The sequence below is a fragment of the Phoxinus phoxinus genome (assembly GCF_949152265.1).
Source record: "Phoxinus phoxinus genome assembly, chromosome: 7".
NCBI classification, from domain to species: domain Eukaryota; kingdom Metazoa; phylum Chordata; class Actinopteri; order Cypriniformes; family Leuciscidae; genus Phoxinus; species Phoxinus phoxinus.
In genome coordinates, this window is record NC_136882.1 from 36,678,846 (window position 1) to 36,702,494 (window position 23,649).

Here is a 23,649-nt window from a genome sequence, read left to right on the forward strand (position 1 = left end):
CTCGTGGTCGGGCTTCACTGATCTCCCTCATTGTGAGTGTGAGGAAACTGCAGAATCACGGTAAACTGTGATCTGAATTTGATCTGAAGGTCAGTCACTCTTCCTGCCTTTCTAATGCACCGCTTCAATGGAGCATGCTGAATAAAACTTTCCACTGGCCAAACAATGATTTTTGACATCAGAAAGCTCTATAAACTATGGCAGGATGGAGTTGTTTTCAGCAGACTCAGGATTATGGATCAGGTTTGAGCATGCAGATACTGCGTGACTGAGGCAGTAATCTCTTAAAGCATATGATTGGAATTTTTGGGGCCTCACCCTTTGTCCACTTTCCATAACTGATTATTTCAGGCAGTAGGGCACTTTTAACCCTTCTGCTAATGAAAAACTGAACTTTTTATATGAAGAACAATTGAATATTCAAATTTCTATCTTGTCAGTCACTAGCGGTCACTTTGAGTCACTCTGGCACAGATATATGTGACTATACAATCCCTCCAGTGTTTCGCGATTCCACGATCGCTGAATTCAATGAAAAATTAAAAAAGTCAAAATTGTTTTGAGATCCTGCATAATTCGCCATTTTACTGCAAAGTAACTGCAAAAATTAAAAGCTCTCACAATTTTTTAAAATAATTATCTAATTGAATTAAAGTTGTAATGCATTATTTTAAGGATGCCGCAATAGACTATGATTGACTATACAATATACTAAACGCCCAGCCCTGAAACTTGCTCTATGGTAAAGGCATAATAGACATAACAGTATGAATTTCTAAAGCTGCTTTAAAAAAACTAATTTGTAATGTAAAACGCGCTTAACAAATAAATTGGACTTAACTTGAAAGCAGTTAATGAACATCCAGCAATTAAATACTCACCCTAGCCTGGTTGACACCAGACCCTTCTCAGTTGTAACTTAGACTGGGTCTGGGGAAATTTCATTCACAGCCCATTTCCAAAGGGGCGTCACCATTGGACGTCACTCAAATGCCTCAAATGGGTGCAATTGGATAGACCTAAAACCAATCAGAGCGATCGCCATCGTGTAAAGCACTCCTCAATGTTTGTGATTGTTGCCTCGATTTAGAAACATTGGAAATGGGCTCTTGGCCAGGCGGACTTGCAGAGCAAATCTTGTTCTTCAGGGTTTTCCCAGGCTATACTCACCCTTTATGTTGTTCCAAATTGGTATAACTTCCTTTCCTCTGTGTTTTTTCTCCATCTCCATCTCCATATTTTATTAAATTTTTTGTTGCCTATATTGCAAGTTATCAAAAGTCACATTCTAGCTCTGCATGAGAAGCTTCACCTAAAATGGCATTTCTGTCATCATTGACTGCAGTAGAGTCCAATGTAAAATATATTCTTTGGTGTTGCACAGAGGAAAGAAAGTTATTATACAGGTTTGGAACAGCGAGTGGCAGAATTAAAAATGTTTGGGTAAACTAGCCCTTACATCACTACCGGCCACTTAAGATTATTTAATAATTTTATTAATGACATTTAACAATCACATAAATTACAATGTTAAATGTAATCTTTAGCAAAATCTCAAAATGAATACTCAATTTGCACACGGTTTGATTGTGATGCTTAAAATTACTTGCTGCTTTGGTAACAAAAACATTGGTAGCATAACTAGTCTATACAATTTGTGCGCTACATTTCAAATACAAGTCAATACAATAGCTTTTTTATTATTCTGTTCAGTGATGATAGTGGTGCAGAAATGACACTTTTCACCTGTAAACCTGAGATTAGTGACTCCCCTTTAGATTTTGATTGGTTGCAACAGCTTTTCTCCATCACATAACCACTATTGTGCTTGTGAAAGCCCGTTTGGTGCCGAGACCTGACAGCTGGGCCAACGCAAAATTGTTCGTAATATATTGTGCCAGTTTATCTCAGATTTAGCCAAACAATCTGCTTCTTCCTACGCACCAGTCTGGTTTGGCGTCACTGCAGGCTTCTGTTTGTGAACGAGTCTCATGATAAAGAGCTGAATCTGGTAGACAGACGACCACATGAATCACAGCTGTGTTTGGATGATTCGGTTCTCATTATTACGCCATGTGTGAGTCTGTCAGGAGTGACTCTTTTCATCTGGACACTTTATGAACTCCCTGCACCTGATGAAATGCTCATTCGTTGGCAGAGTTTTCCATCCGAAGTTCCCACACTTGCTTTACTCTCATTCGAGGGCCATGAACACATTACAAGAATCTAGCAAAAGCATGTTTGTGATATCATGACAGGAATTGAAATGATTCAGAAGGTCTAATAAAGAAGGTCTTTTTTTCTTTTTTTTTCTTAGATTGCATCAGAATTCCCAGAAAAGATCACATGTTTTCTCCGTAGTACAAGCGCAACCGATGCTTAATCAATCATTTGCATTCGGCCACCGATTGAATCAGCTGTTATCGGCTCGCCGCCCAGAGCGTGCTCGAGCTGATGTGGTGCTGTCTTGAGGGATCACATAATTAGGTCCATCTCTCAAGGAAAAGCCGAGATAATAGCAAGATCACAGGCGATGGAAAAGAGCAGTTGTTTTTCTTCTAGCAGGTTTAATTAAACCTTTGGGCCCTGACATGCCTGAGCAAGAATGTGAGCGAATACTTCTGTATTATGCTTCTGCTCTTTTTGTAGTTGCGCAAGTGATCTCTAAATCTGGGTTAAACTAATGAAAAGTGTGTTGCACTAGACTTTACATAACTTCAGATCTTGCAATGATTATGGGCAGCAGTATATGAAGTCATTCTCTATGACAACTAATACATCTAAATTGTTAAAATTAGTGGTTTACGATATATAGGCTACATTTTGTTTAATAGCCGATGCTATTAGATATCAGATATCTGGAAAGCACATATAGGGTTTTATGTCACTCTCTAGATCTTCTGTTTTTAATCAAATAAATAACTATAAATGACAATAATGAATTTGAAATGTAAAGTAAAAGATATATCCCACTTACAGGACCAGCATTGCTAATTGTTCAGCTTTATTATGTATTAAATCTGTATTCTTTGTGCTAAAATATATTTGCATTGTATTTTTGCTATGAATTTGCAGGTCAAAGTTGGAATTTGGTACGCTGCGAAACTTTTAACGGACGCCTGCTTGCATTCCTACTCTTGTAAGTTTGCATACAGAAATGTTTAGCAGTTTGTTTGATGGATAGGAATGAGTAAGGTCAGTTTTTGAGGGTGTGGAAAGAGCTGGATCATGCTGAAATTATATAAAAATGTAGGAAACCGGGACCCGCCTTTCAATGAATGCTTACATCTGCAGCTAACTTTCTTTTCTTAACTTTTTTCTCACGACTCTCCTTGCAGTGTGCCGTTTCCATGGACTTCAATGTACTCTAGTGTGCATGCTTGCATTGTAGTTTGATAACAGCAAAGCAAACATAGCTGAAAGCGATAAGACTTGATTGCATTAGCGCAATGGTATTTCATCAATCACTGAATGGCCAATGCCACCAGTCTTTGAGTTTACAGAGTGGAGACACAAAAGCTGATTACACGTCTTTGGCCATGATCAGCTGCTCGGCTTCGCTTTAACACACACACTTTCATGCCAGAGGTTTGTCTGACAGGCCAATGGGGAGTCTGATGTCATAAAGGGGCGTGGCCTTAAGGTGGGCCTGCCACTTTTGGGCAGAATGTTTCTCTAGTCGTGTCTTACTCGTTCACTGACTAACTGTGTGGATCAATGGGACATGTGAGGTGACCAAAAAGAGGAATTTCACACTGCAGCACAGGAGGTAAGAAACAACAGTTTCAGAATCTAGGTTTAATGAATGACTGTCCTTGTCTTGTACCTGTAGGGCAGGTAACTGTAATGCAAATCCTGTATGCAGGTCTTGTTCATGCATGTTCGTGTCACTCAGCGCAAAATGTGTTAGTTTATTCTACCTTGTTTACACTAAGTTGTGAAACCAGTCACACGACCGTACCTTATGTGTGTGTTTTGGATTTACCTGGAAAATAAGTAACTGGACTTTTATATAATCGTGTGTTGTTGGGTTGCAAAGTTTGTCTGAAGTTTATGAAGTAAAACGCTAAAGTTAAACTGCATTGTTCCTAAAATATCCCGGATGGAGTCCGCTGTGTAGCAGGAAGGTGTCTTTTTGGATATTGTTCAGCTCTTACAACACAAACCCACCTTTCCTCAAAGGGCCAATACTGGAAGCAGCCCGTCACAATGCCCAAGTAGGACGCAAGGAAACCCCGGCTCATTCGTCCCATATTCACTCGGCAAGCATGCACGCTTTTGAACCATTCTCCCAACAATCTCAGACAACAGTTAGCCTGATCCTTCGCATAATGAAATTCCACAACGCATTGCATCTGTCGCTCCTCGCATGGCAGCTGCAGTAATGCAGAATGCGAGGAATTCGATCAGTCTGTGTGTCGGTTCCCCCTGAGCTTCTTCTACATGTTGTTGTTTCCCAGTATAATACATGTATTAGTGATTTCAGGTGACCCCAGATAGCCCCACTCTCCCTGAGCGCTTTAATAACGCAAGTGGTCTTTGCTGAGTAAGTTTTGTAAACATTAATTAGGCTACTGTAGCTGGCTCGCAGCCGCCCACAGGACCACACAGACTTTAATAAAGTTGTTGGAAATGGGCGGCAGACACTTAGTGCCTACTTAGCTGATAATGTTAACAAAAGACTCATTGCCACTGTGCTTTAGTTCTGAACGGTAGGAAGTCATAAACTCTCTCTCTCTCTCTCTCTCTCTCTCTCTCTCTCTCTCTCTCTCTCTCTCTCTCTCTCTCTCTCTCTCTCTCTCTCTCTCTCTCTCTCTCTCTCTGTGTCACGCACACACTTACACCCTCTCTCTCTTTCTCACCTTGATGAGTTTAGAGTGATTAAAGGACTAAAGGTGATGTAATTAATGCTTATTTCAGGTTTGAATGAGTGTTAATGACATTTCTGGTTAGGGTTAGGTTTTTTATTTTCATTTATTAATTAGGCTGTATCTATTTAATCAAAATGACAGTAAATCAGTAATGGTGTGAAAAATTATTACAATTTTAATCAACTTGTTTTCTATGTGAATATATGTTAAAATTAAATGTATTCCTGTGATGCAAAGCTGCATTTTCAGCAGCCATTGCTCCAGTCTTCAGTGTCACATGATCACAATCGCAAACTCTATTTATTTTTAATAGTGTATTACATATGATTTATATTACAACTTTCAACCTTTTAATGCTGTTCAGTGGTATTCATTTATTTAATTAAAGATTTAAATCTCATACTCACAACTTTCTGTATTTATGAAACCTTAAGTTCTTTAAAGGGCACCAATTATGTACAAACATTTTTTACATGGTGTTAGAACATAAATGTGTGCAGTGTACACAACCATAATGGTAAAAAACCACCCACTCCTTTTTATATTCCCCATGAATCATAAACGGTGTCTCAAAATGAGTCGATCGTGTTTTCTACACATTATGACATCGCAATGTAACAAGCCCCGCCCACGACTGGTGCCGAAATCTGCCCTATTAGCTTAGCTCCTCCGCTGAGTGAGCTGCTCACAGTCTGCCATGTTTATCTCCTCGCTTGGACAGCTAGTGGAAAAACAAGAATGTCTACATAATAAACAATCAGAATATTCTGTATCAATGAACACAGAACGCGTTTTTCAGTTCCACTGCGCTACTTTTCCATTGCTTTTCTATGTAAACGCGCTAGAAGGACGAGTTTGACCGTTGCGCCAACATCTCACATCTTTTGCGTCTCGTTTTAAAAACGCAGCGCTTATGTTTAAAAAAAGTTTTTAAGAAACGCATCTTGACATCTTTCCACTGCCTGCACCTCGCGCTTTTAGATTGTGTGTGAATATTACAGCAAATAGATGAAATTACACAACCGTAAATCGTTTGTTGGTGTTGCTGAGACTGGGATGTATTTGGTCTTATATTTGTCAATGCATTTGCGCTTTAAAATCTAAAATCCGCTATTTGCAACAAAAAATCTAAGTTTATCCATTGATCCTAATGGTAATCTTAAGAAGTCCACATCTCAAATAATATTTTGTAGACATTTTTAGCTCAATTTGAACTAAGTAGGCCTACTAATATGAAACGTCTCTTTTCTAGAGTGCCAGAAGAACATAGCGAGTAGTTGCTAAATGTTTATTGGTAAACACTATTTTCATCGATATATTGTGAATGTCATCCATAGCTTTTAAAAGCATCCATGAAATTTAGTAGATGTCCAAAGTAAGCAGAACTGGAATCTAGATGAGAAAAAGCTCAAATATAAGAGAGTTTTCATCATTTACATACTTCAATTTGGGGGGAAATGCATTCACATTTTGAGCCAGATCAGTGGGGGGGATGGGGTCTGTGCTGGTATTTCAAATATTCCAGTAATGAGCCTTACGACCTTAGTTTACTGATGTCTGATGATCCGAGATAGTCTAAAAATGTTGTTGTGTGTGTTGAGTCGATACTGTGATAATGCAGATTATCCAGTGTTAGGATCTGTATGGTGAACGCATGGCTGCGTGTGTCTGCTTTAAACTTTTGCCTCGCCCTTGTTTTGAGGGCTCAGTAAATAGCCGCACATGTTGTTCAGATTCCCCCCCCACAACAGGTGTTTTAAATATATCCAAGTTGAGGTGCGATCTGAAGTGCCCTTATGTGACCAAATGTCTCTTGAGTTTATGCATTGTGGGTTTGACTTATTAATGAATTAAATTACAGTACGTGTGCAAACATTCACTGAGACATTAGTCATGTTTCTTCACTCTGCTGGTCATTAAGTCATTTTTTAATGACATCATGCTGTTAAACCGACTTAATTGATTACAGTTGCTTTCTCCAGCAGTTTATAAAACTGTGTTTACACTAAAAATTGTCATGGTTTCCACAAAAATATTAAACAGCTCAACTATTTCAACAGTGATAATAATAAATGTTTCTTCAGCAAATCAGCATATTAGAATGATTTCTGATCATGTGACACAGGAAAAAATTTGATTAAAAAAATATGCAAATATAAAACAGTTATTTTAAATGATAATAATATTTCACACTGTTACTGTTTTTACTGTATAATAGACTTGTTTCAGAAAACCTTACCGACCCAAAACTTTTGTAGTCTGTTGTATTCTACATGGCAAAAAACAACAACTTAAAATCCAATTTGCCTTTTGAAAATCAGCTTGTAACTGGATTTAAAAGCATACAGATACAAATGTGGTTTGCATCAAGTTTGTAAAAACATTTTTTAGAAACTTGACAAATCTGATTCCATGTTTCAGTTCAAGTTACAAAAAAGCAGATTTTTAAGTTCGTTACTCCAAAAGATTGCTGCCATTGTGAGCAAAGCATGCATGCTTTTGTGTGAGAGCTCTAGTTTATTGAAGATATGTGGTTGTGTTTAATGATAGCTATCTGTGCTGATGATGAATGAGTTTAGATCTCAAGCGATGTGTCACAGGAAAAGGCCTTCCTCAAGTCAAGCTCCGACACGCCGGTGTGTCATTCACTGTTCAGAGATGGTGATCAAATAGTCTCCAGATCCGCTCACTGTGACTCAGCCTCTCATAGTCATATAAAGGCCCAGACGTCCATCATTTGCTTATACTGTACTTTCAGATTCACAGCTGTGCGTAAGTCCATTCCACAGATCCCCCATAAAAAAACCAGCATCAAAAGCAGTCAGTCAACATGTCAGCTTTTGTCTTTTTGCAGTCCGGGCGCATGTTTACATGCATGCCTGTCCTGTCAACACAACAAGTCAAACAATGCATGCATGCTGTCAGATGTTTCCATGAAGGTCTTTGTCATTTAAATTCAGCTGACAGGAAAACCGCTGCCACGTGTCCCTTTCATCGCATTAATGTACAGTTTAAGTGCCTTTGACTGGAATAAATGCATCACATATCTGGAATATTCCGATTTGGGAACATATTTAGAAAGATAAGAAGAGAACTGGTTCTCAACAGGTTTTGGTTCAGGACTCAGACTTTACATTTAACATAAAGGGTACAAAAGTAATAGTAAATGTTACCATAAACTGCATAGGCACAACAATATGTGTTTAGAATATATTTAAAATATATAGTGTGTGTGTGTGTGTGTGTGTGTGTGTGTGTGTGTGTGTGTGTGTGTGTGTGTGTGTGTGTGTGTGTGTGTGTGTGTGTGTGTGTGTGTGTGTGTGTGTGTGTGTGTGTGTGTGTGTGTGTGTGTGTGTGTGTGTGTGTGTGTGTGTGTGTGTGTGTGTGTGTGTGTGTGTGTGTGTGTGTGTGTATCACTTTACGTGAGTACACTATGTATGCAGATAAAGTTTGATATACTTAAGTTGCAGACAACTTTTTATATATAAAGCTGTGCAATAAAATAGTTTATATTTTGCAATGATATCAACATGCAGTCGAGATTTGCTATATAGTATTGGTTTACATGAGTGTATTGTACTCTATGTACAGGTAAAGTTGGATGTACCATTTTCAACTTATACTGTATATCACTCACTGGGTGATGTTTGTTAACTATAAATGATTACCTGGGAGACTATGCATTGCAGTATTCAGGAATTACAGAGAGGTTTGATAAAGCTGTTATGGTTAAAGAGGTGGACAGTTGTGAACCTTGAAATATCAACATTGTGTCTCGGTCGATGTCTGAGAGTTTGTCGACTGATTTGATCCTTCAAGGCCCATTGCTCTATTTACTGTTTGAAATAGTTTGAAATTATCCCATTAAAAGTCATTTTTATATTAATAATATTCCTCTCAATCCACTGCATGAAAGTCCTTTCAGGTCGAAACAGATACAAATGGAAAGAAGAACCATTTTGGATTATTTGTTTTTGTCTTAATGCATTCTGGTATTGCCTTTTCTTTTTGTTATTTTTGTGTTTTCACAACAGATAATATGATTAAATTTAATGAATCTTGTAATCTCTGAATTCTGATTGGACGAGCCACGGCACCTTTGAAGAAAAACGCCCTTTGTGCAAATAAATCTTCAGATGTATGTTGATGAGCACTTTGGTAGACACTAATTTACTATTTGAAACGTCTGTTTTAAATGTGTCTGCTTACCGTGTCAGAAACCCTTGTGTTTACTTTGGCCTGCCCTACCAACTCAAACATAACACGCTATGCTAATGCACACATTTCAGGGGCTTTCCCAACTTCCTGCGTAATGTTTACACTCTGTTCCTTAGGCCTGTACTATTCCTGACTCTCCACTGGGAATCTTGTAAATCAAATAAAAATCAGGTAATAAATATAAAATATTGTCTGCTGTTGAGAGACATTTGTGAACTGTTAGTATGTCAGCAAATAGTGATTTATTGTGTTTCTGATGCCCACCATTATTGTTTTTGCAGAACAGAAGGTTCAGTCATTTTCTCATCTCTCTGGAGTCATCATATTTGGATTAATTTGACATTCAAACAAAACCCTTCTGCTTCATATGGCGTAATACAGCCTGAGGTGTTCAATGCCCTATAACCTAAAATTGACCACATTGAGCAACAAAGTTTTTGGACAGTGTCGTATAGTGCTTGGCCTAATGAGATTTAAAGGGGTCATATTATGAGTAATCAAATGTTCCTTGAACTTTTGAGGTAAGAGACGAGTTCAGCCCGAATGTCATCGCTGTCCAAAAAGAGTATTAATTCAATTTAAGCTGTGAAAAAAAAAAACTGTTTTGAAATTTGAAACGTTAGTCTGAGACGGTCACACTTTTTTGGTGTGTCCAGTCATGGTGAGGTAATGCGCAGGAAGAAGGATAGATACTATTATTCTTAAACAATAGAGGAAATAATTAAGAATAAAATGAGGAAATGTTTGCCAAACCTTGTACTATTTCTAGCTCTGCGTTATAAATCAGCATGTGCTTTACAGTGGCATGTCTCAGCGTGCGTTATTTTGTGATATATGTATGTAGGCTTTGCAAACATGCGCTGTCAGAGAAAGTATGGTTGCAATAGCTGTATCCTTAAAATTACATCTTTGTACCTTATTTACCCCTAAAAGGTTCATAGTTTTCGAGTAATTTTCATAGTTTTCGTCATTCATAAAAACACAAGAGATGGGACTGCTTTGCAACATGCCACAATTTGCAATTTATTAGCAGAAAATGATACAGATGCTGAAAGACAGCACATAATATGTTGCAACTTAACGGTAACAATGCAACAAAAACACACAAAAAAATTATTGATGCATTTTGTTGGCATAACAATGTCATTTACACAAGATAGGCTGCAAGCCTACTCACTGGCCCCATTTACACGTACATGGTTATTTTGAAAAACGGAGACATTTTCCTTCGCTTGTGCCCTTCGTTTACACGCAAACGGAGAATTCGCCTCTGAAAACGATTCTTTCTAAAAACTCCGGCCAGAGTGGAGATTTTTGGAAAACTTTGTTATAATAAACTGATTGCATATAAACTGAGAACAACTGAGTTTTAGGCAGCTGACATCACAGTATGTGACTATTTTCGGGATTCTGATTGGCTAACGTGGGCTTGAGCTTCTCGTTACACTGCCACCTACAGGTTCGGCATGCTCTAGACGGCATATACACGGGTTCATGTAAACGAACACTTTTCTGAAAACTGACAGGTGTGCACGATGTTATTTTTGAAAACGGAGAGGGGTGAAATGTCAGTTTATGAAAAAAGCCGTCCACGTGTAAACGTAGCCTGACAGATCGCTGTAGAGCCTCAGTTAAAGCTGCTCGTGAACCGATCATCTCTTCCTTCTATTCATTTATAGCATCAAATAAACATGAATGAACATCAGAAGGAATGTTTTTTTAACTGAGGAAAGATGTCAGTACACTCCGCTTCTCAAGTTCAAATCCTCCCATGTTAATCTACTAACTCTCCTGCTTTGTCGGACAGAAATGGCGGATTCGGCGGATTATGATTGATCAGATCGCCTGTCAATCAAACTCCCTGCGAAGGGTCAATTGACTGCTGTCGAGATGATTTGCATTCCTCACCTAACATTAGCGGATGGCTTTTCAGATGAGTGTGCATTGCACTTGTACTTTTGTTGTAATTCAGGACAGACTTACTTTGCAAGTGACTTTTTTACAAGCTTCATCTTTAGTGAAGTATTTCCACACACTTGATGGTGATAATTATAGTGTCACATGATCAACACAACTAGTCGACGTCAAGCTTAAAGCGTCACAGCATTGCATTAAGGTCGACTAGTCGGTTCAACCCCTACTCCAAAGTACTAATGTGTACCCTAAGGTACTACTATGAACCTTTTAGGGGTAAATAAGGTACAAAGTTGTCATTTTAAGGGTATTGCTCTTGTAATAAGCTGTTGTACCCCTAATGATAATATTTTTGCACATCTTTTTGACAGTGTTCTGTTTTTGAATGAGGATGGGGTTAAAAACTATTTTGGATGTGACAGCAGACCTGCAGGCCTTGTTTGAGTACTTATTTCACATGCAAATATGGTATTTACGTAGAAGTCTAAAGTCACAGCAGCCAAAAGCAATTGCATGCATGCAAATGGAAACTAGCTGCACAATTTTATGTCATTGTGTTGCAAAATGTGTCAGATCGCAAAATCATGATCTAGCATGCGTGCGTTAGTGTTTACACTCTTGATTTTACAGTCATTTTTCTCTAAATATAGTGTGTTTAACAGGACAGTGTTTTTGCTACATTAGTGTCTGGCGACTAGTGTTTTGCTTCGCTTCAGCTATGAAAGAGACATCCATTCTTGCATTGCGTGTTTGTGTATTTTGGGGACGGAGCAATAAGGGAGGGGTGTGTTTGTTTGGGTTGATTCCAAATATCAACAGTTTCTCAGAAATTGCTTTCTGTACCTATAACTCATAAATTCAACACATGACACTTTCATGTTTTGAATCCGTTTTCTCTTTGTTTAACAGGAGATCATCGAAAAGCAAAGCACCTCCTCCTCCTCCTGTCCAGAAAAGCCTGGATGCTCCATTGCTGAGCCACAAGCTCCCAGCATACCCTCACCCTGCCATGGACCAGAAGGAAAACCTGCTGGAGCAGGATTTAACGCTCACCGTGGTCCTTCCTGGAGGGGTGGAGAAGACCGACGTGGTCCATGGCAGGTGAGGGTTTTGTTAATGTGTTTTAGGTATAGCTGGATTTATAAACCTCTGGAGGCTGGTTTGGAGTTCACTTGGTAAAGATGTTACATTTTAAGCAGGGAAGATGAAGGAAGAGAAGAAACAAAGGAACCGTTTTAATCAAATAAACAAGATAATCCAAAATAAATCGAAATCAAGCAACTTAACTAGACGCAGGTGAACTCAGTGGGTCACTATTGTACTATTGAAACCAAAACAAACTAAGGGACAAAGAGCATAAACACAGGAAACTTGAACAATGATATGACAGGAATAGAAAAGCTTCAAGATAAGAGTCTCTGAACAGAAATAAACACAACTAGCTGACAGAAAAGTGAAAAGTCAAAGTGAGCTCCCATGGATTCTTAAAGACATTTCATAATTAAAGACCGTTAAAAGTCTGAAATCTTACAAAAATGTCTTAATTCATAATACTTGAACCGCTCAATCAGTGTTATTTTAGTATTATTTATATACTATCATAGTATTTATTAATATTTTGGATTAGCTTTTAGTTTTAGTTTTTTAGTTTGAGCTCATTTTAATTATAGTTTAAGCTTTAGTAATTTTGTTATATGCTTTTTTTATTATTATTTATATATCTATATCTAGCTACTATCACTCTGCAGAAGTAGCAGTGCTTCGCCTTCTGAGAATATAGTTCCCAGTATGTATATGGCTGTGTCTCATGTGATCTTGTTATTTGTACACGCTTTGACTTTACAAATCACAACATGTAAATAGGAAAATGTTGGCGTTATTTTGTCACTTATTGGGAGCAGTATGCTAGCTGGAGCCATTTACCTCCAGTCTTTGTGCTAAGCTAGGCTAGCGGTGGGTGCGTCAGACAGAGTTACGGCACGCACGGAGATGAAAAGGGTATGTGTGGACTTATCTAACTCTGGGGGATACGGTGAATAAGCTAAAGTCCCAAAAAGTCGACATGTTCCTAAAGGAAAAGGCCAATATGACTAGGAACTATATTCACATTCTTGGTAATAATCAAGGAACTGCTGCCGTACCAGCAGCGCAATGATATTACGCAGCGCCTAAAAATAGTCCCCAGCTCAGTAACTTCCAACGTGACCGGCGCTAAGTTTGTAATATCATTGCGCTGCTGTACGGCAGCAGTTCCTTGATTATTACGCAGGAATGAGAGGATAGTTCCTAGTCATATTGGCCTAGAAAATCGCATTTTATTTTTTGTCGGCCTTAGTACACGATGTAACTACAGAAGAGTCAAGTTTTAAATAGGAAAAATATCGAAACTCTTTGGTAATTTTTTTGAGAGAGATGCTAACGGTCTAATCAGATTAAATGATCTATGCTTGCTAAGCTATGCTAAAAGTGCTACCGCCAGACCAGGAGATCGGCTGAATGGATTAGAAAACGGTAAAACTTTTTAACTGGAGTTGGAAACTGAGCCTATTTCCAAAAAAAGTGGAGTGTTCCTTTAAGCTTAAAACATGAACATATTAAAAAAACATTTGCTAGTTGGATATAAAAAATGTACTTTATTCAACATGTATTCTTTAAAACCACACTTCAGCTTTAAATAATGTCACAGCCTTGTGCTCTGCAAACAACATTGTAAAAGATTGTGTTGACTTTGGTTGACACTGGAGTTTCCCTCCATCCAGAAGTAATAATTGCCAAATATTTTAGAAAAATTACTTTGTAAACAAATTACAATATACAGATGTGCTTGAGGAGTTTGTTGGCAAACCTTTACACAAGACTGGACATTTGTTGCTTTTGCAAAACTCTTTATTAGGCCACAATGCCAAAAACGTTGGCTATGTTACTGTCGTGTACCCGTTAACTGGGTTGTAGCACCCCTGACACTGCTCAGATACTGTATCATCTCTCATGATCTTACAAATATAGTCCTTTACTTATTGAAATACCACTGTTCAGAGAGTTTATAATGATGTAATCAACTATTTTGAACATGGCGCATGTTTGGCAGGATGGAATAAACACTGCAAAAATTACAGTTTGAGCCTGAGCACATGAAACATTGGTTTACTTGCAGCTCTGTCCGTTTCTGTAGCCTTAACAACCTGAACCGTTATGCATTATTATAGTAACTTAATACGAAAATTCTCAAAGCTGATACGATTTTACTTTACTTTTAATGAGTATGGTACACTTCTGCATGGAAGGTGTTAATCTCTGAGCCGTGCTGTACATGAGGTCATGCAGATTCTCAGATGATTGCTGTTATGAAACTCATCAGATGATTGCTGCAGTGAGTCAGCTGGGTGGGGCAGCGTGTTTCTCAGAGATCCTGCAACTAATCTGGGTTGGTTTGGGTACAAAATGACGTTAGAGTAAAACTGCATCTCGTTGTGATTATCATTAAACACTTGATCGATTTCAGCAGCGGGATCATTTGCTCTTAGTGCCGTGTTTAGTGTCAGGGTGTTCCCTATCAGTCGCTCACGTTCGACGTAACATTTCCTGTTCCCTCTTTCAGGAAACGGTTACATTTTCTGTCCTTGACACTTCATCTCGACTGTTAAAGGTGTGCCAGTGGGATTTACTTAAATTTGGCTAAATAGAATTACTTTGATATTAATAACAGTAGTTGGATATTAAAAGCATTACTTGTTGAATATTAAGAGCATTACTCAGAGCCCCTTATATTGGCATAGCCAATTGCCACAGCCATTACATATTTAAAACAGTAATATCCTATACTAAACCTAAACTAATCTTGACAAACTATATATCATTTGAAAGCTTACAATCTCTAGTTTACATATTTGGTGACTGATTTTCAAAATAAATGACAGAGGAGCCGTAATTTATCAATTTGCAACAAGAATATTTTCATACTCCTAAGGCGTGTTCAGACCTTTATTTTGAAATAGCGATGAACATCAAGAGTTCAAAAGATAGCACCCATTCAATTCTTTTAGAAAAAAAGGTCTGAAAATATAATAGATTCACCATTTGTGATGTGGCAGCGAGCTATAATGCACATACGTGTTCTTCTTGTGTTTCTTAGAGGTTGAATTCATTTCGAAATCTGCCAAACTTCCGATTCTACTTCAGAATAGGATGTCTACTTCATAAATTATATGTAAATTTAAAAAAAAATAATGGTTCAGATCACTCAAACAACATATGGAAATGGAGGCGCCCTTAAATGGGCAGTAATGTCAACTAGTGGAAAAGTGTGGTACTGCGCACAAACAAAATCTCACTGAAAGCTTATTTTTTGAGATATCAACCTAAAATTTGAAACACAACTTTATATTTTTGGCTTTGATTTTTTTTTTTTTGGCATTTTTAGAGTCCACCAGGTTTTGAAAATATATATTTTATATAAAATATGAATAATTACATTTTTAACATTGTACATTTTCATAAACTCAAACTTCTATAACTTATTTTCTGTTTAACTTTCTTAATTTATTTAACTTCTACAAAAATCTGCCAAATATCTTCTTTAAAACAAGACCAATCTTACATCTATATTCCAAAGCATTCTTGAATTACAACCATTTAAGTTTGGAATGTGCATTTTTTTATGTCTATTAAAGAAAAGGGGGTACTAGTAATACTATAGCATTACTTAGACCCGACCGTCCATCCATAATTTTTTCCACAAACTTTCTGTGCTTTTACATTGTGTTGCTAAAGTATTATTTCTTTTTCGCGGCACAAACCTGATCTCGGGTTTCAGACAATCAGTCATCACATTTAATCATTGTTTAAATCTGTTCTTTGATCCCGATCACCTGTATGAAACCTAATTTTCCTAAGTTCAACTTTTTGCCTGCTTATTGCTAAAACTGAAACCAAATTCAACATAAAGTCATTAATAATCAAATTCTCCACCTGCTTTTCTAAATGTGTGCCACAGAGACTTGCTGGCCTCCTTCTTAGCGGGATTAAATGATTGGCTCTGTGTTTCCAAAGGTTTCTCAGATCCCAGAATTCCAAAAGCAGCTGGAAAGCTTTTTGTGTCATAAGCTGTCTCGAAAAGATTTTCCACACTTTCAGTGTGCAATGTGTCAAGCATATAGGTCATAGTTTTCACTGAAGCCTTACATGAGTCAATGGAAAAGAAACCACATTTGAAATGATCCTCGCTGTTTGTAAACGCAGTGTAGTCTAGTGTAGACTAATGTTAATGCAGGTTACTAATGTTAATAAAGGTTGTTAATGCAGTGGAATAGTTCACGAAAAATAAAAATTCTGTCTCATTATTTACAACAAACAAACAAACAAATGTGTGTTCCATGGAATACCAAAATACTTTTTTTATTGAGAAGAAAGGCTTGCACAAATTCTTCTGAATTTCTCTGCGTTCACATGGCTATTTTGTTATTGTCACGAACACTTGAAAAACAATCAACTGAGTTTCTTTGATATGGATTGCCATGTAAGACTTCCCTGCAGCAAAATAGCATTTATGCAAATCCTTGATACTTCACAGATAACAAAGCTTGTGTCGTGACATTTTCAAACTCCCCAGCGTAGTCACATGTTCCCTGGGCCTTTGGCTTTCATTCAACAAAAAAATATAATGGAAAATATATTTCATAACTTTCTGAAACAGTGAAACACAGATGCTTGTGTCCCAAAGGAAAAGTTCACCCAAAAAAATAGCATTTTTGTCCCCATGTTTTCAACTTCATAGCATTCCAGTCTTCTGTTAAACACAAAATGAGATGTTACTTAGCAGAAAGATTGATAGCAATTGAAGTCTGCTCTGCTTTTGCATGTTTTTCAGCAAACCCATGATGGACCTGCTGGTCATGCTTTGTGCAAAGTACCACCTGAACCCTTCTGGCCACACCATAGAGCTCGTCACCACCAACAGGAACAAAGTGAAGTTCAAACCCAACGCCCTTATCGGAGCCCTAGGGGCTGAGAAGATCCTGCTAAAACCGAAAGGCATGGAAGACAAAATCAAAAGGACAGGATCACTTATGCCTGAGGTATATACGCCACTGTACTGTAAACACGAGTTAAACACAAAGTCCCCATGAAATCAAAATTGATTATGAAACGACTTCAGCTCCATAACCAGCTCTATAAAAGATAATAGTGTCAGTGTTCAGCTCAACGCTCTTAGTTCAGTGGCAATGTTGCAAAGTTAATCATTTATGATATCTTTTTTTAAATAAACGCAGTATGTGATACAGTAGGCACTATTTCAAACAGTGGCTTAGCACTCGACCGTTCTCTACGACACTAATAGTAGCGTGTTATTCTGAATTCAACCAATACATGTTTTAATCAGTATTCATAAATAACAATAACAACGGCTATTTTGGAGTTTTATTTAATGCTTATTTAAAAATGCCTTTTTACTTTTCACTGATTCTGATTCTGTAACCACATGTAACAGCGTCACATTTGCAAAAACGTGCATATGCCCGCCTCCAGAGCAAGACATCGACAAATAGTTATACATCCTCACACCATAGACCCGCCCACTGGCATTCAGTCGCTTCACGGCTACGCTGGATGTGAGCGTCACGTCAAAAGCAAAGAGAAGCCATTATAATCACTGATGCTGTCTACACTGATACAGTATACAGATGTGTGTTCAGTTTCTGACACTCCACGCACTTGAGTCTGTCGACAACCAGACAAATGGAAGAGGGAGAGAACGTTTGGCGCATCAAGTTTAAACCGATTGTTTGCGCCTCTGTACAGACTTCAGAAAGATCCCAGCATCTGAAATAAGTTGATGGTTTATTTTAAATGCATCCCAGATTGCCTAGAACAACATGAATGAATGAATGAATGAATGATGCATTTATATAACGCTTTCATATGTACACTAGGGCTTTGACTCCGAACTTCGTTATTCTAATATAATTCTAATATTTAAAAAAAAATTATCATATTCAAACAAATATTAGGCAGTCTTTAATATTCTAACCTGTTATGGGCATTATTTTTTTCTAAATGTGTTTGCTTGTAAACGTTGTTTTCAATTCAGATTCCGAGGCTTTTTTACGCCTGGTGAAGTTGTGAATCGCGAGCTCATTAGCAAGGCTATTATTAGTCATCTGGGCTCCTGTTGGTGACGTTAGCGCCTATTTTGTATACCAAAACAATGTCCGTGATTTTTTTATTTATTGATAAGAACAGTGGATAAGACCTGTCGAAAGCATACTGTTTGTGTTTAATCCAGGGTCAGATTTTTGTATTTTTTTTTAAATACAGTCCGTGTGTTTTTCTTCTGAAAACATCATTGCCTGCCTATTGACATTGACTGATACACTGCCCTCTGGTGGACAGTAGGGCTGGGTATCGATTCAGATGTTCCGATTCGATTCGATTTCTATTTGCAAGCTCGATTCAATTTCGATTCTAAATTCGATTTCGATTCCCGATTCGACTCAATGGATATAGATTTAATAGAATTTAATACAAACCTGTATATTAAACTCTTTTTATTTTAGGTACACTTGGGTACATTAAAACCCAACTTCAAATGCAGACAATGAATAGACAGGATTTTGATGCAAGAGGAAAAATTTATTCTGAAAATTGAACAAGTCAGAACAGTCTTGATCAATCAGGATCAGTTTATTTTATGTTTAAGAGAAAACTAACATATAATCTCACAGCATTAGCTGTAACACTGAGACTGCAAGCCTATGAACAGTGTAGGAAAACTAATACTGGCTTTTGGGTTATAGATTAATAAATATGGAAAAAATTGATTTTGAGAATCGATTTTGAATCGACCACATTTTAAAAATCGATTAATCGATTTTAATCATTTTTGCCCAGCCCTAGTGGACTAGCATTTACAACTTAAGTTTGATACCAATATAGGTCTTACTGAAGGCATTTAATGGTCAAAATATTATTAATAAATATTAGAATATTAATAAACAAACCAACTTCGAATATGATTTTTGGGCAAAAGTCAAAGCTCTACTGTACACCCAAAGCACTTTACAAACATATCAGGGAATCTCTCCTCAACACCACCAGTGTGCAGCAATACTTGGATAATGCATCGGCAGCCAGTGCCAGTGCGCTCACCACACACACACCAGCTATAGGTAGAGAGGAATATGTTTGTACGGAGCATTTTGTTCTGTAAACGAGGCACAGTGTAATGGAAAGTTCGCAAAAAAACTTTTGTTAAAAGATGAAGCAGCCGACTGTATTGAATCTGACAGCAGCTGCATCACAACCATGAGTAAATTATCTTATAATGCATTGTCTGTAAATGACGGTTTTATTTGGATGATGTTTTCAAAACACTTACTCACGTGCAATATCTAGGGGGGTGTTGATACTGTCTACTATGCAATGACGTTAGCCAATCATAACAGTGGCTGTTTACTGACAAGCCTTAAAGGAGCCGCCCCTTATAAACATGTTATGTCAGACAGAGGCTCAGAATGAAGGTTTAAAATAGTTTCCCGCATATATATTTTTGTTTTGTTTTATTTCTGCAAAAAGATGAATTAACATTATAATTGAACTTCAAGAAACATATTAAAAAAAAAAAAAAAAATCCATGTCATGACCCCTTTAACAATGCTATCTAAATAAATGCTTGACTGATATTACTTCTGTTTTATTTGTCACACTGTAAATCAAAGGTTCATTTGTGTGCTTTTGTATTCTGCACATTACAGAAAATAAATGCATAAAATTTGCATATTGTGCACAGTACGATATACTTTAGCAACAGTAAAAATCACCCAGACATGCATTTAGAAACTAAATAAGATCCATTTTGGATGTTGACTAAGCAGAAAAGTAAATCTTTAAACAGTGTTTAGTCATTTTCATGTTGATATTTGTTCATTTAGTCAAGGTTTTATCTAGATGGTTGAAAGAAGCAGAGCATGGCTGTACATCATACTAACAATCCACTTCATAACGAATGACAAACAATATCACATTACACCAAAACAAAAAAGTATGTGGCGGTTGGATTTTATAAAAAAGGGTTTATAGCTAGGGGGCCTCAGCAAACTTCCTACGGGACCACATGATGACTATTTGAGTATTTAAATTAATAAAATAATATTAATATATCTATTAATAATCTAACCCTAAATGAAAATGCTAAAAAAACATCAATCTTTTAATACCAAGCTACCAATATATGGTATATATTTTTCTTCTCTCTTCTCTTCCAGGCAACCGTACGATTAGTGATAAACTACAAGAAAACCCAGAAAACCATTCTCAGGGTGAGTCCTCGGGTTTCTCTACGAGAACTGCTTCCGGCTATCTGTGAGAAATGTGAATTTGACCCGCAGACCACAGTTTTACTACGAAATGTCCACTCGGAAGACACTTTGGACCTGAGAAGCTCTCTCAATGACTTTGGTCTGAGGGAAGTGTATGCAAGAGACACCAGAGGTCAGAGCCCAGTGTGTGTTTATGCTAAGTACATTAAAATGACTCAATCATGCAGGACTGGTTTTCATAAGGTGACATTGAGATACTCTGCAAAACAGTTTCATTATACTGAGCTCTTGGGTTTGCTTCTTTTCTCGCAGTTATTAGCCCTGTAAGTCCTATAAGTCGGCCTCCATCTCCTACTCACTCGGGTAAGTCACATTAACATTATGTTTTCCATTTTAAAAGAATAGTTCATCTGTCGTTATTTACTCACCCTCATTTTATTCTAAATTCTAAAATGATATAAAGTTGAAATATTGTTTATTTTTGCATGAACTATTCCTTTAAGTATGAAATTAATACTCTCTAACTACTAAATGCATTAAATCACAGAAATATTTCATCATGGGAAAGAGAAAATCAAGCGGGATAAAGATAATAAGCGGACATTCAGCTTATTTCGGAAAGGAAGTAAGAAGCAATCTGAACAGGTGAGTTATGAAATCCTATATGTATATAACAAGGACTGATAACATGCTTTGAGATTTTTTTTTATTTTTTTTTATGGTGACGTTAAGATAAGGGCAAAGGCATGTGTGTTTTACATTTCTTTGTAAACATTCCCTGAGCACCAGTGGTCATATTTGTTTAATGCAAATTGTTAAAGATTTACTTACTTGTGATTGGCTCACCGGTGGGACTGTGCTGACTTACGATTGGCTGTCTCTCGTTAAAGTCTACGACCGTGAGTGCACCGGGATCTCCAGTGCACAGGAAACAGAGGCCGGTCAGCATGAGTTCCTTCAGCACGCATTCACCGAATACATACGATTCCTATACCATGCCCTCCGACACGCCAAAGAAAAGACGAGCCCCGTTGCCACCTAGCATGATGTCGCAGAGCATGCCTACTGACCTCAGTGATAACCACGGGGCTATGCATCCTGATGGTAACCAGGTATGTAGCGCTGTTCTGGGATTCAGTTAATATTTACTAGGAAATCTTGGCTTGAACGTGCAGTGGAGTCCAAAAGTCTGAGATCAGATTGAAAAATGTACATGTAAACAAAGATTTTGAGGAATAATTCTGCACTATTCTTAGGTGACTAATCAAATGCAAGTGATTGAGTGACATTGGTTTTGTGGCTCTTTGCACAGATGGTCATATATTTTTCTTCCATTGAAGCTCTTTGGATCTTCTTAAATCATGCTTGAGAACAAGATCATCAGGTTTTGTTCATGTAGCTCCAGTGCTACTATCATTATTAATGCAGACACACACTCCAGAAAGACATTCTCAAATGTGTTTTTCTGACTTGTAATGTGTACATTTTATAAATGTATTTTAAATTAGAAAAGAACACAAAATAGCAGATATCTTCACTAGTGGTCTCAGACGTTTGGAACAAAATGCAGTGACCCCAAAAAAGTATTTGGACACTTAAGCTGTACATAAGCCCACATGAGCCTTCATTTCATTATTGTGCAAGTCTTCTAAAGAAAAAAACTTGACAAACTATATTTTGTGTTTGTTTGATTTCATAAAGTTTTGCTATTATTTTAGTTTATTTTCTATAAAACGAACTATAGAAAATAAAATATATGCAATGACATTCAGACATTTTTAAGTTTCCAAACACTCTTTGGGGTTTCATTGTCATGGAAGTCTTTTACAGAAAAGAAAAAAAGATTCGGTAACCTGTTATTTCATGACCTCAGTTCAAAGACCAAGTATCTATGTATAAACGGCACTCTGCAAATACAATGAGCGGTCAAACCTGGCTTTCACAGTATTTGTTTTGTTTCTACGTAAACTCGGAGCTGGGTTGACTCATTTCATCAGCTTGTCATTAGGGAATGTGGTTATGTTTTCCACAGCCAAATATTTGGAATTATATGTCTCATTTATTACTGTCCCTCTGCCGGCTTTCCACAGAATATGTCCCCTCTGAGCCGGGGATCCTCTACAGGGTCGTCCTTCAAGAAGTCTTCCACCAAGCGCAAGGCCCCCCCGCCCCCCACCTCGAGCGGGCCAGCCTCTCCTGATGAGACCACGCTGGACAGAGGCATGACAGGTCGGTCTGGAGACTTTCTGAGTATGCCTGTGTGTTCACCAGCAGTTTCTGGGCTTTTCTTGGCTCAAAATGCTGGTAGCTTCTGTGCACTGCATCCACACCATCATTACTTTCTGATTTGATTTATTTATTTGTTTATTTGACAGGGACATTGCACAACAAATGTGTTGCACAGATCAGAGATAGCTACAAGCTAATTTTCATCTGTAGTCCGTTGGCAGAGGCAAAATGACAGCAGGTTTATACAGTGGACAAAAAGCATCTCTACTGATGAGTTTATTCACAATATAAAATACAGATGCAGTACCAGCAAAAGGATCACCTCAACAAACATGTAATTGCAATATTTACATTTACAATTATTACAAAAAAGAAGAAAAAAAAGAAGCTACATTTGTTTTCAATAATTCTTATTTATTTATTTATTTTATTTTAATATTACCTTCTCACATTTTTAACAAAACCCCAATTTACCAGTTTTGTGTTACTGATCACAATAATCTGATTCACTACATCATTGAAATTAGTCAATTACTTAATTGCACTTTGTTAACGAAGAGAATGTAATGTTATTGTTAATTATTGAAACATATGGAGGCATTTTTTTGCAATGTAAACAATTACATTTTGCTATATTAATATAGTTTTCCTACATAATACTATAGTTATTAAAAAAGTTACTTTTATAGAATATTACTTTATATATTATTATATTATAGTTTCTATAAAAAAACTTTAGAAAATAAAATTAAAAGAGTAGCCAAACATATTTAGAAACTACAACTGCTATATTGTAATACAAATGAAGTATAGACTTTAGCATTCTCCTAAAACAAAAGTTATATTATTAGTTATTTAGAATGTTTAATATTGAAAAAGTTATATTTTAAAGCAGGACCAACCCTGTGTTTATATGAGCTAAGAAACAAGAATTTAGTATCTTGGCTATTTCATCATGTTTTGTGCTCTGTAATCTGTTGGCAGTGGCTGGAAAAGTTAAAAAGAAAGTTGTTATTTAGAGTTTAGGCTATTATTATGTCATTATTCAGAGGATTTTCTGTGTGAAAGGGCTTGAATGAGCACAGCAGCTGTACTTTGAAAGG

The 23,649-nt window shown here is 37.1% G+C and overlaps 1 protein-coding gene across 7 annotated transcripts in view; it reads left to right on the top strand.

Annotated features, from left to right (window-relative positions):
• cobll1b (cordon-bleu WH2 repeat protein-like 1b) overlaps positions 1 to 23,649 on the top strand; it is a 54,050-nt gene that overhangs the window by 17,737 nt on the left and 12,664 nt on the right. For 5 of the 7 annotated variants that reach the window (XM_079617586.1, XM_079617587.1, XM_079617585.1 and 2 more), the window contains exons 3-9: positions 11,913 to 12,104; positions 16,870 to 17,077; positions 20,264 to 20,489; positions 20,630 to 20,680; positions 20,865 to 20,962; positions 21,208 to 21,429; positions 22,408 to 22,546. In XM_079617586.1, the coding sequence (XP_079473712.1) occupies positions 11,913 to 12,104; positions 16,870 to 17,077; positions 20,264 to 20,489; positions 20,630 to 20,680; positions 20,865 to 20,962; positions 21,208 to 21,429; positions 22,408 to 22,546 (1,136 nt within the window). Of the gene's footprint in view, positions 1 to 3,640; positions 3,770 to 11,912; positions 12,105 to 16,869; positions 17,078 to 20,263; positions 20,490 to 20,629; positions 20,681 to 20,864; positions 20,963 to 21,207; positions 21,430 to 22,407; positions 22,547 to 23,649 lie in introns of those variants that run through there. The other 2 variants (XM_079617590.1, XM_079617591.1) reach the window with 1 other exon arrangement.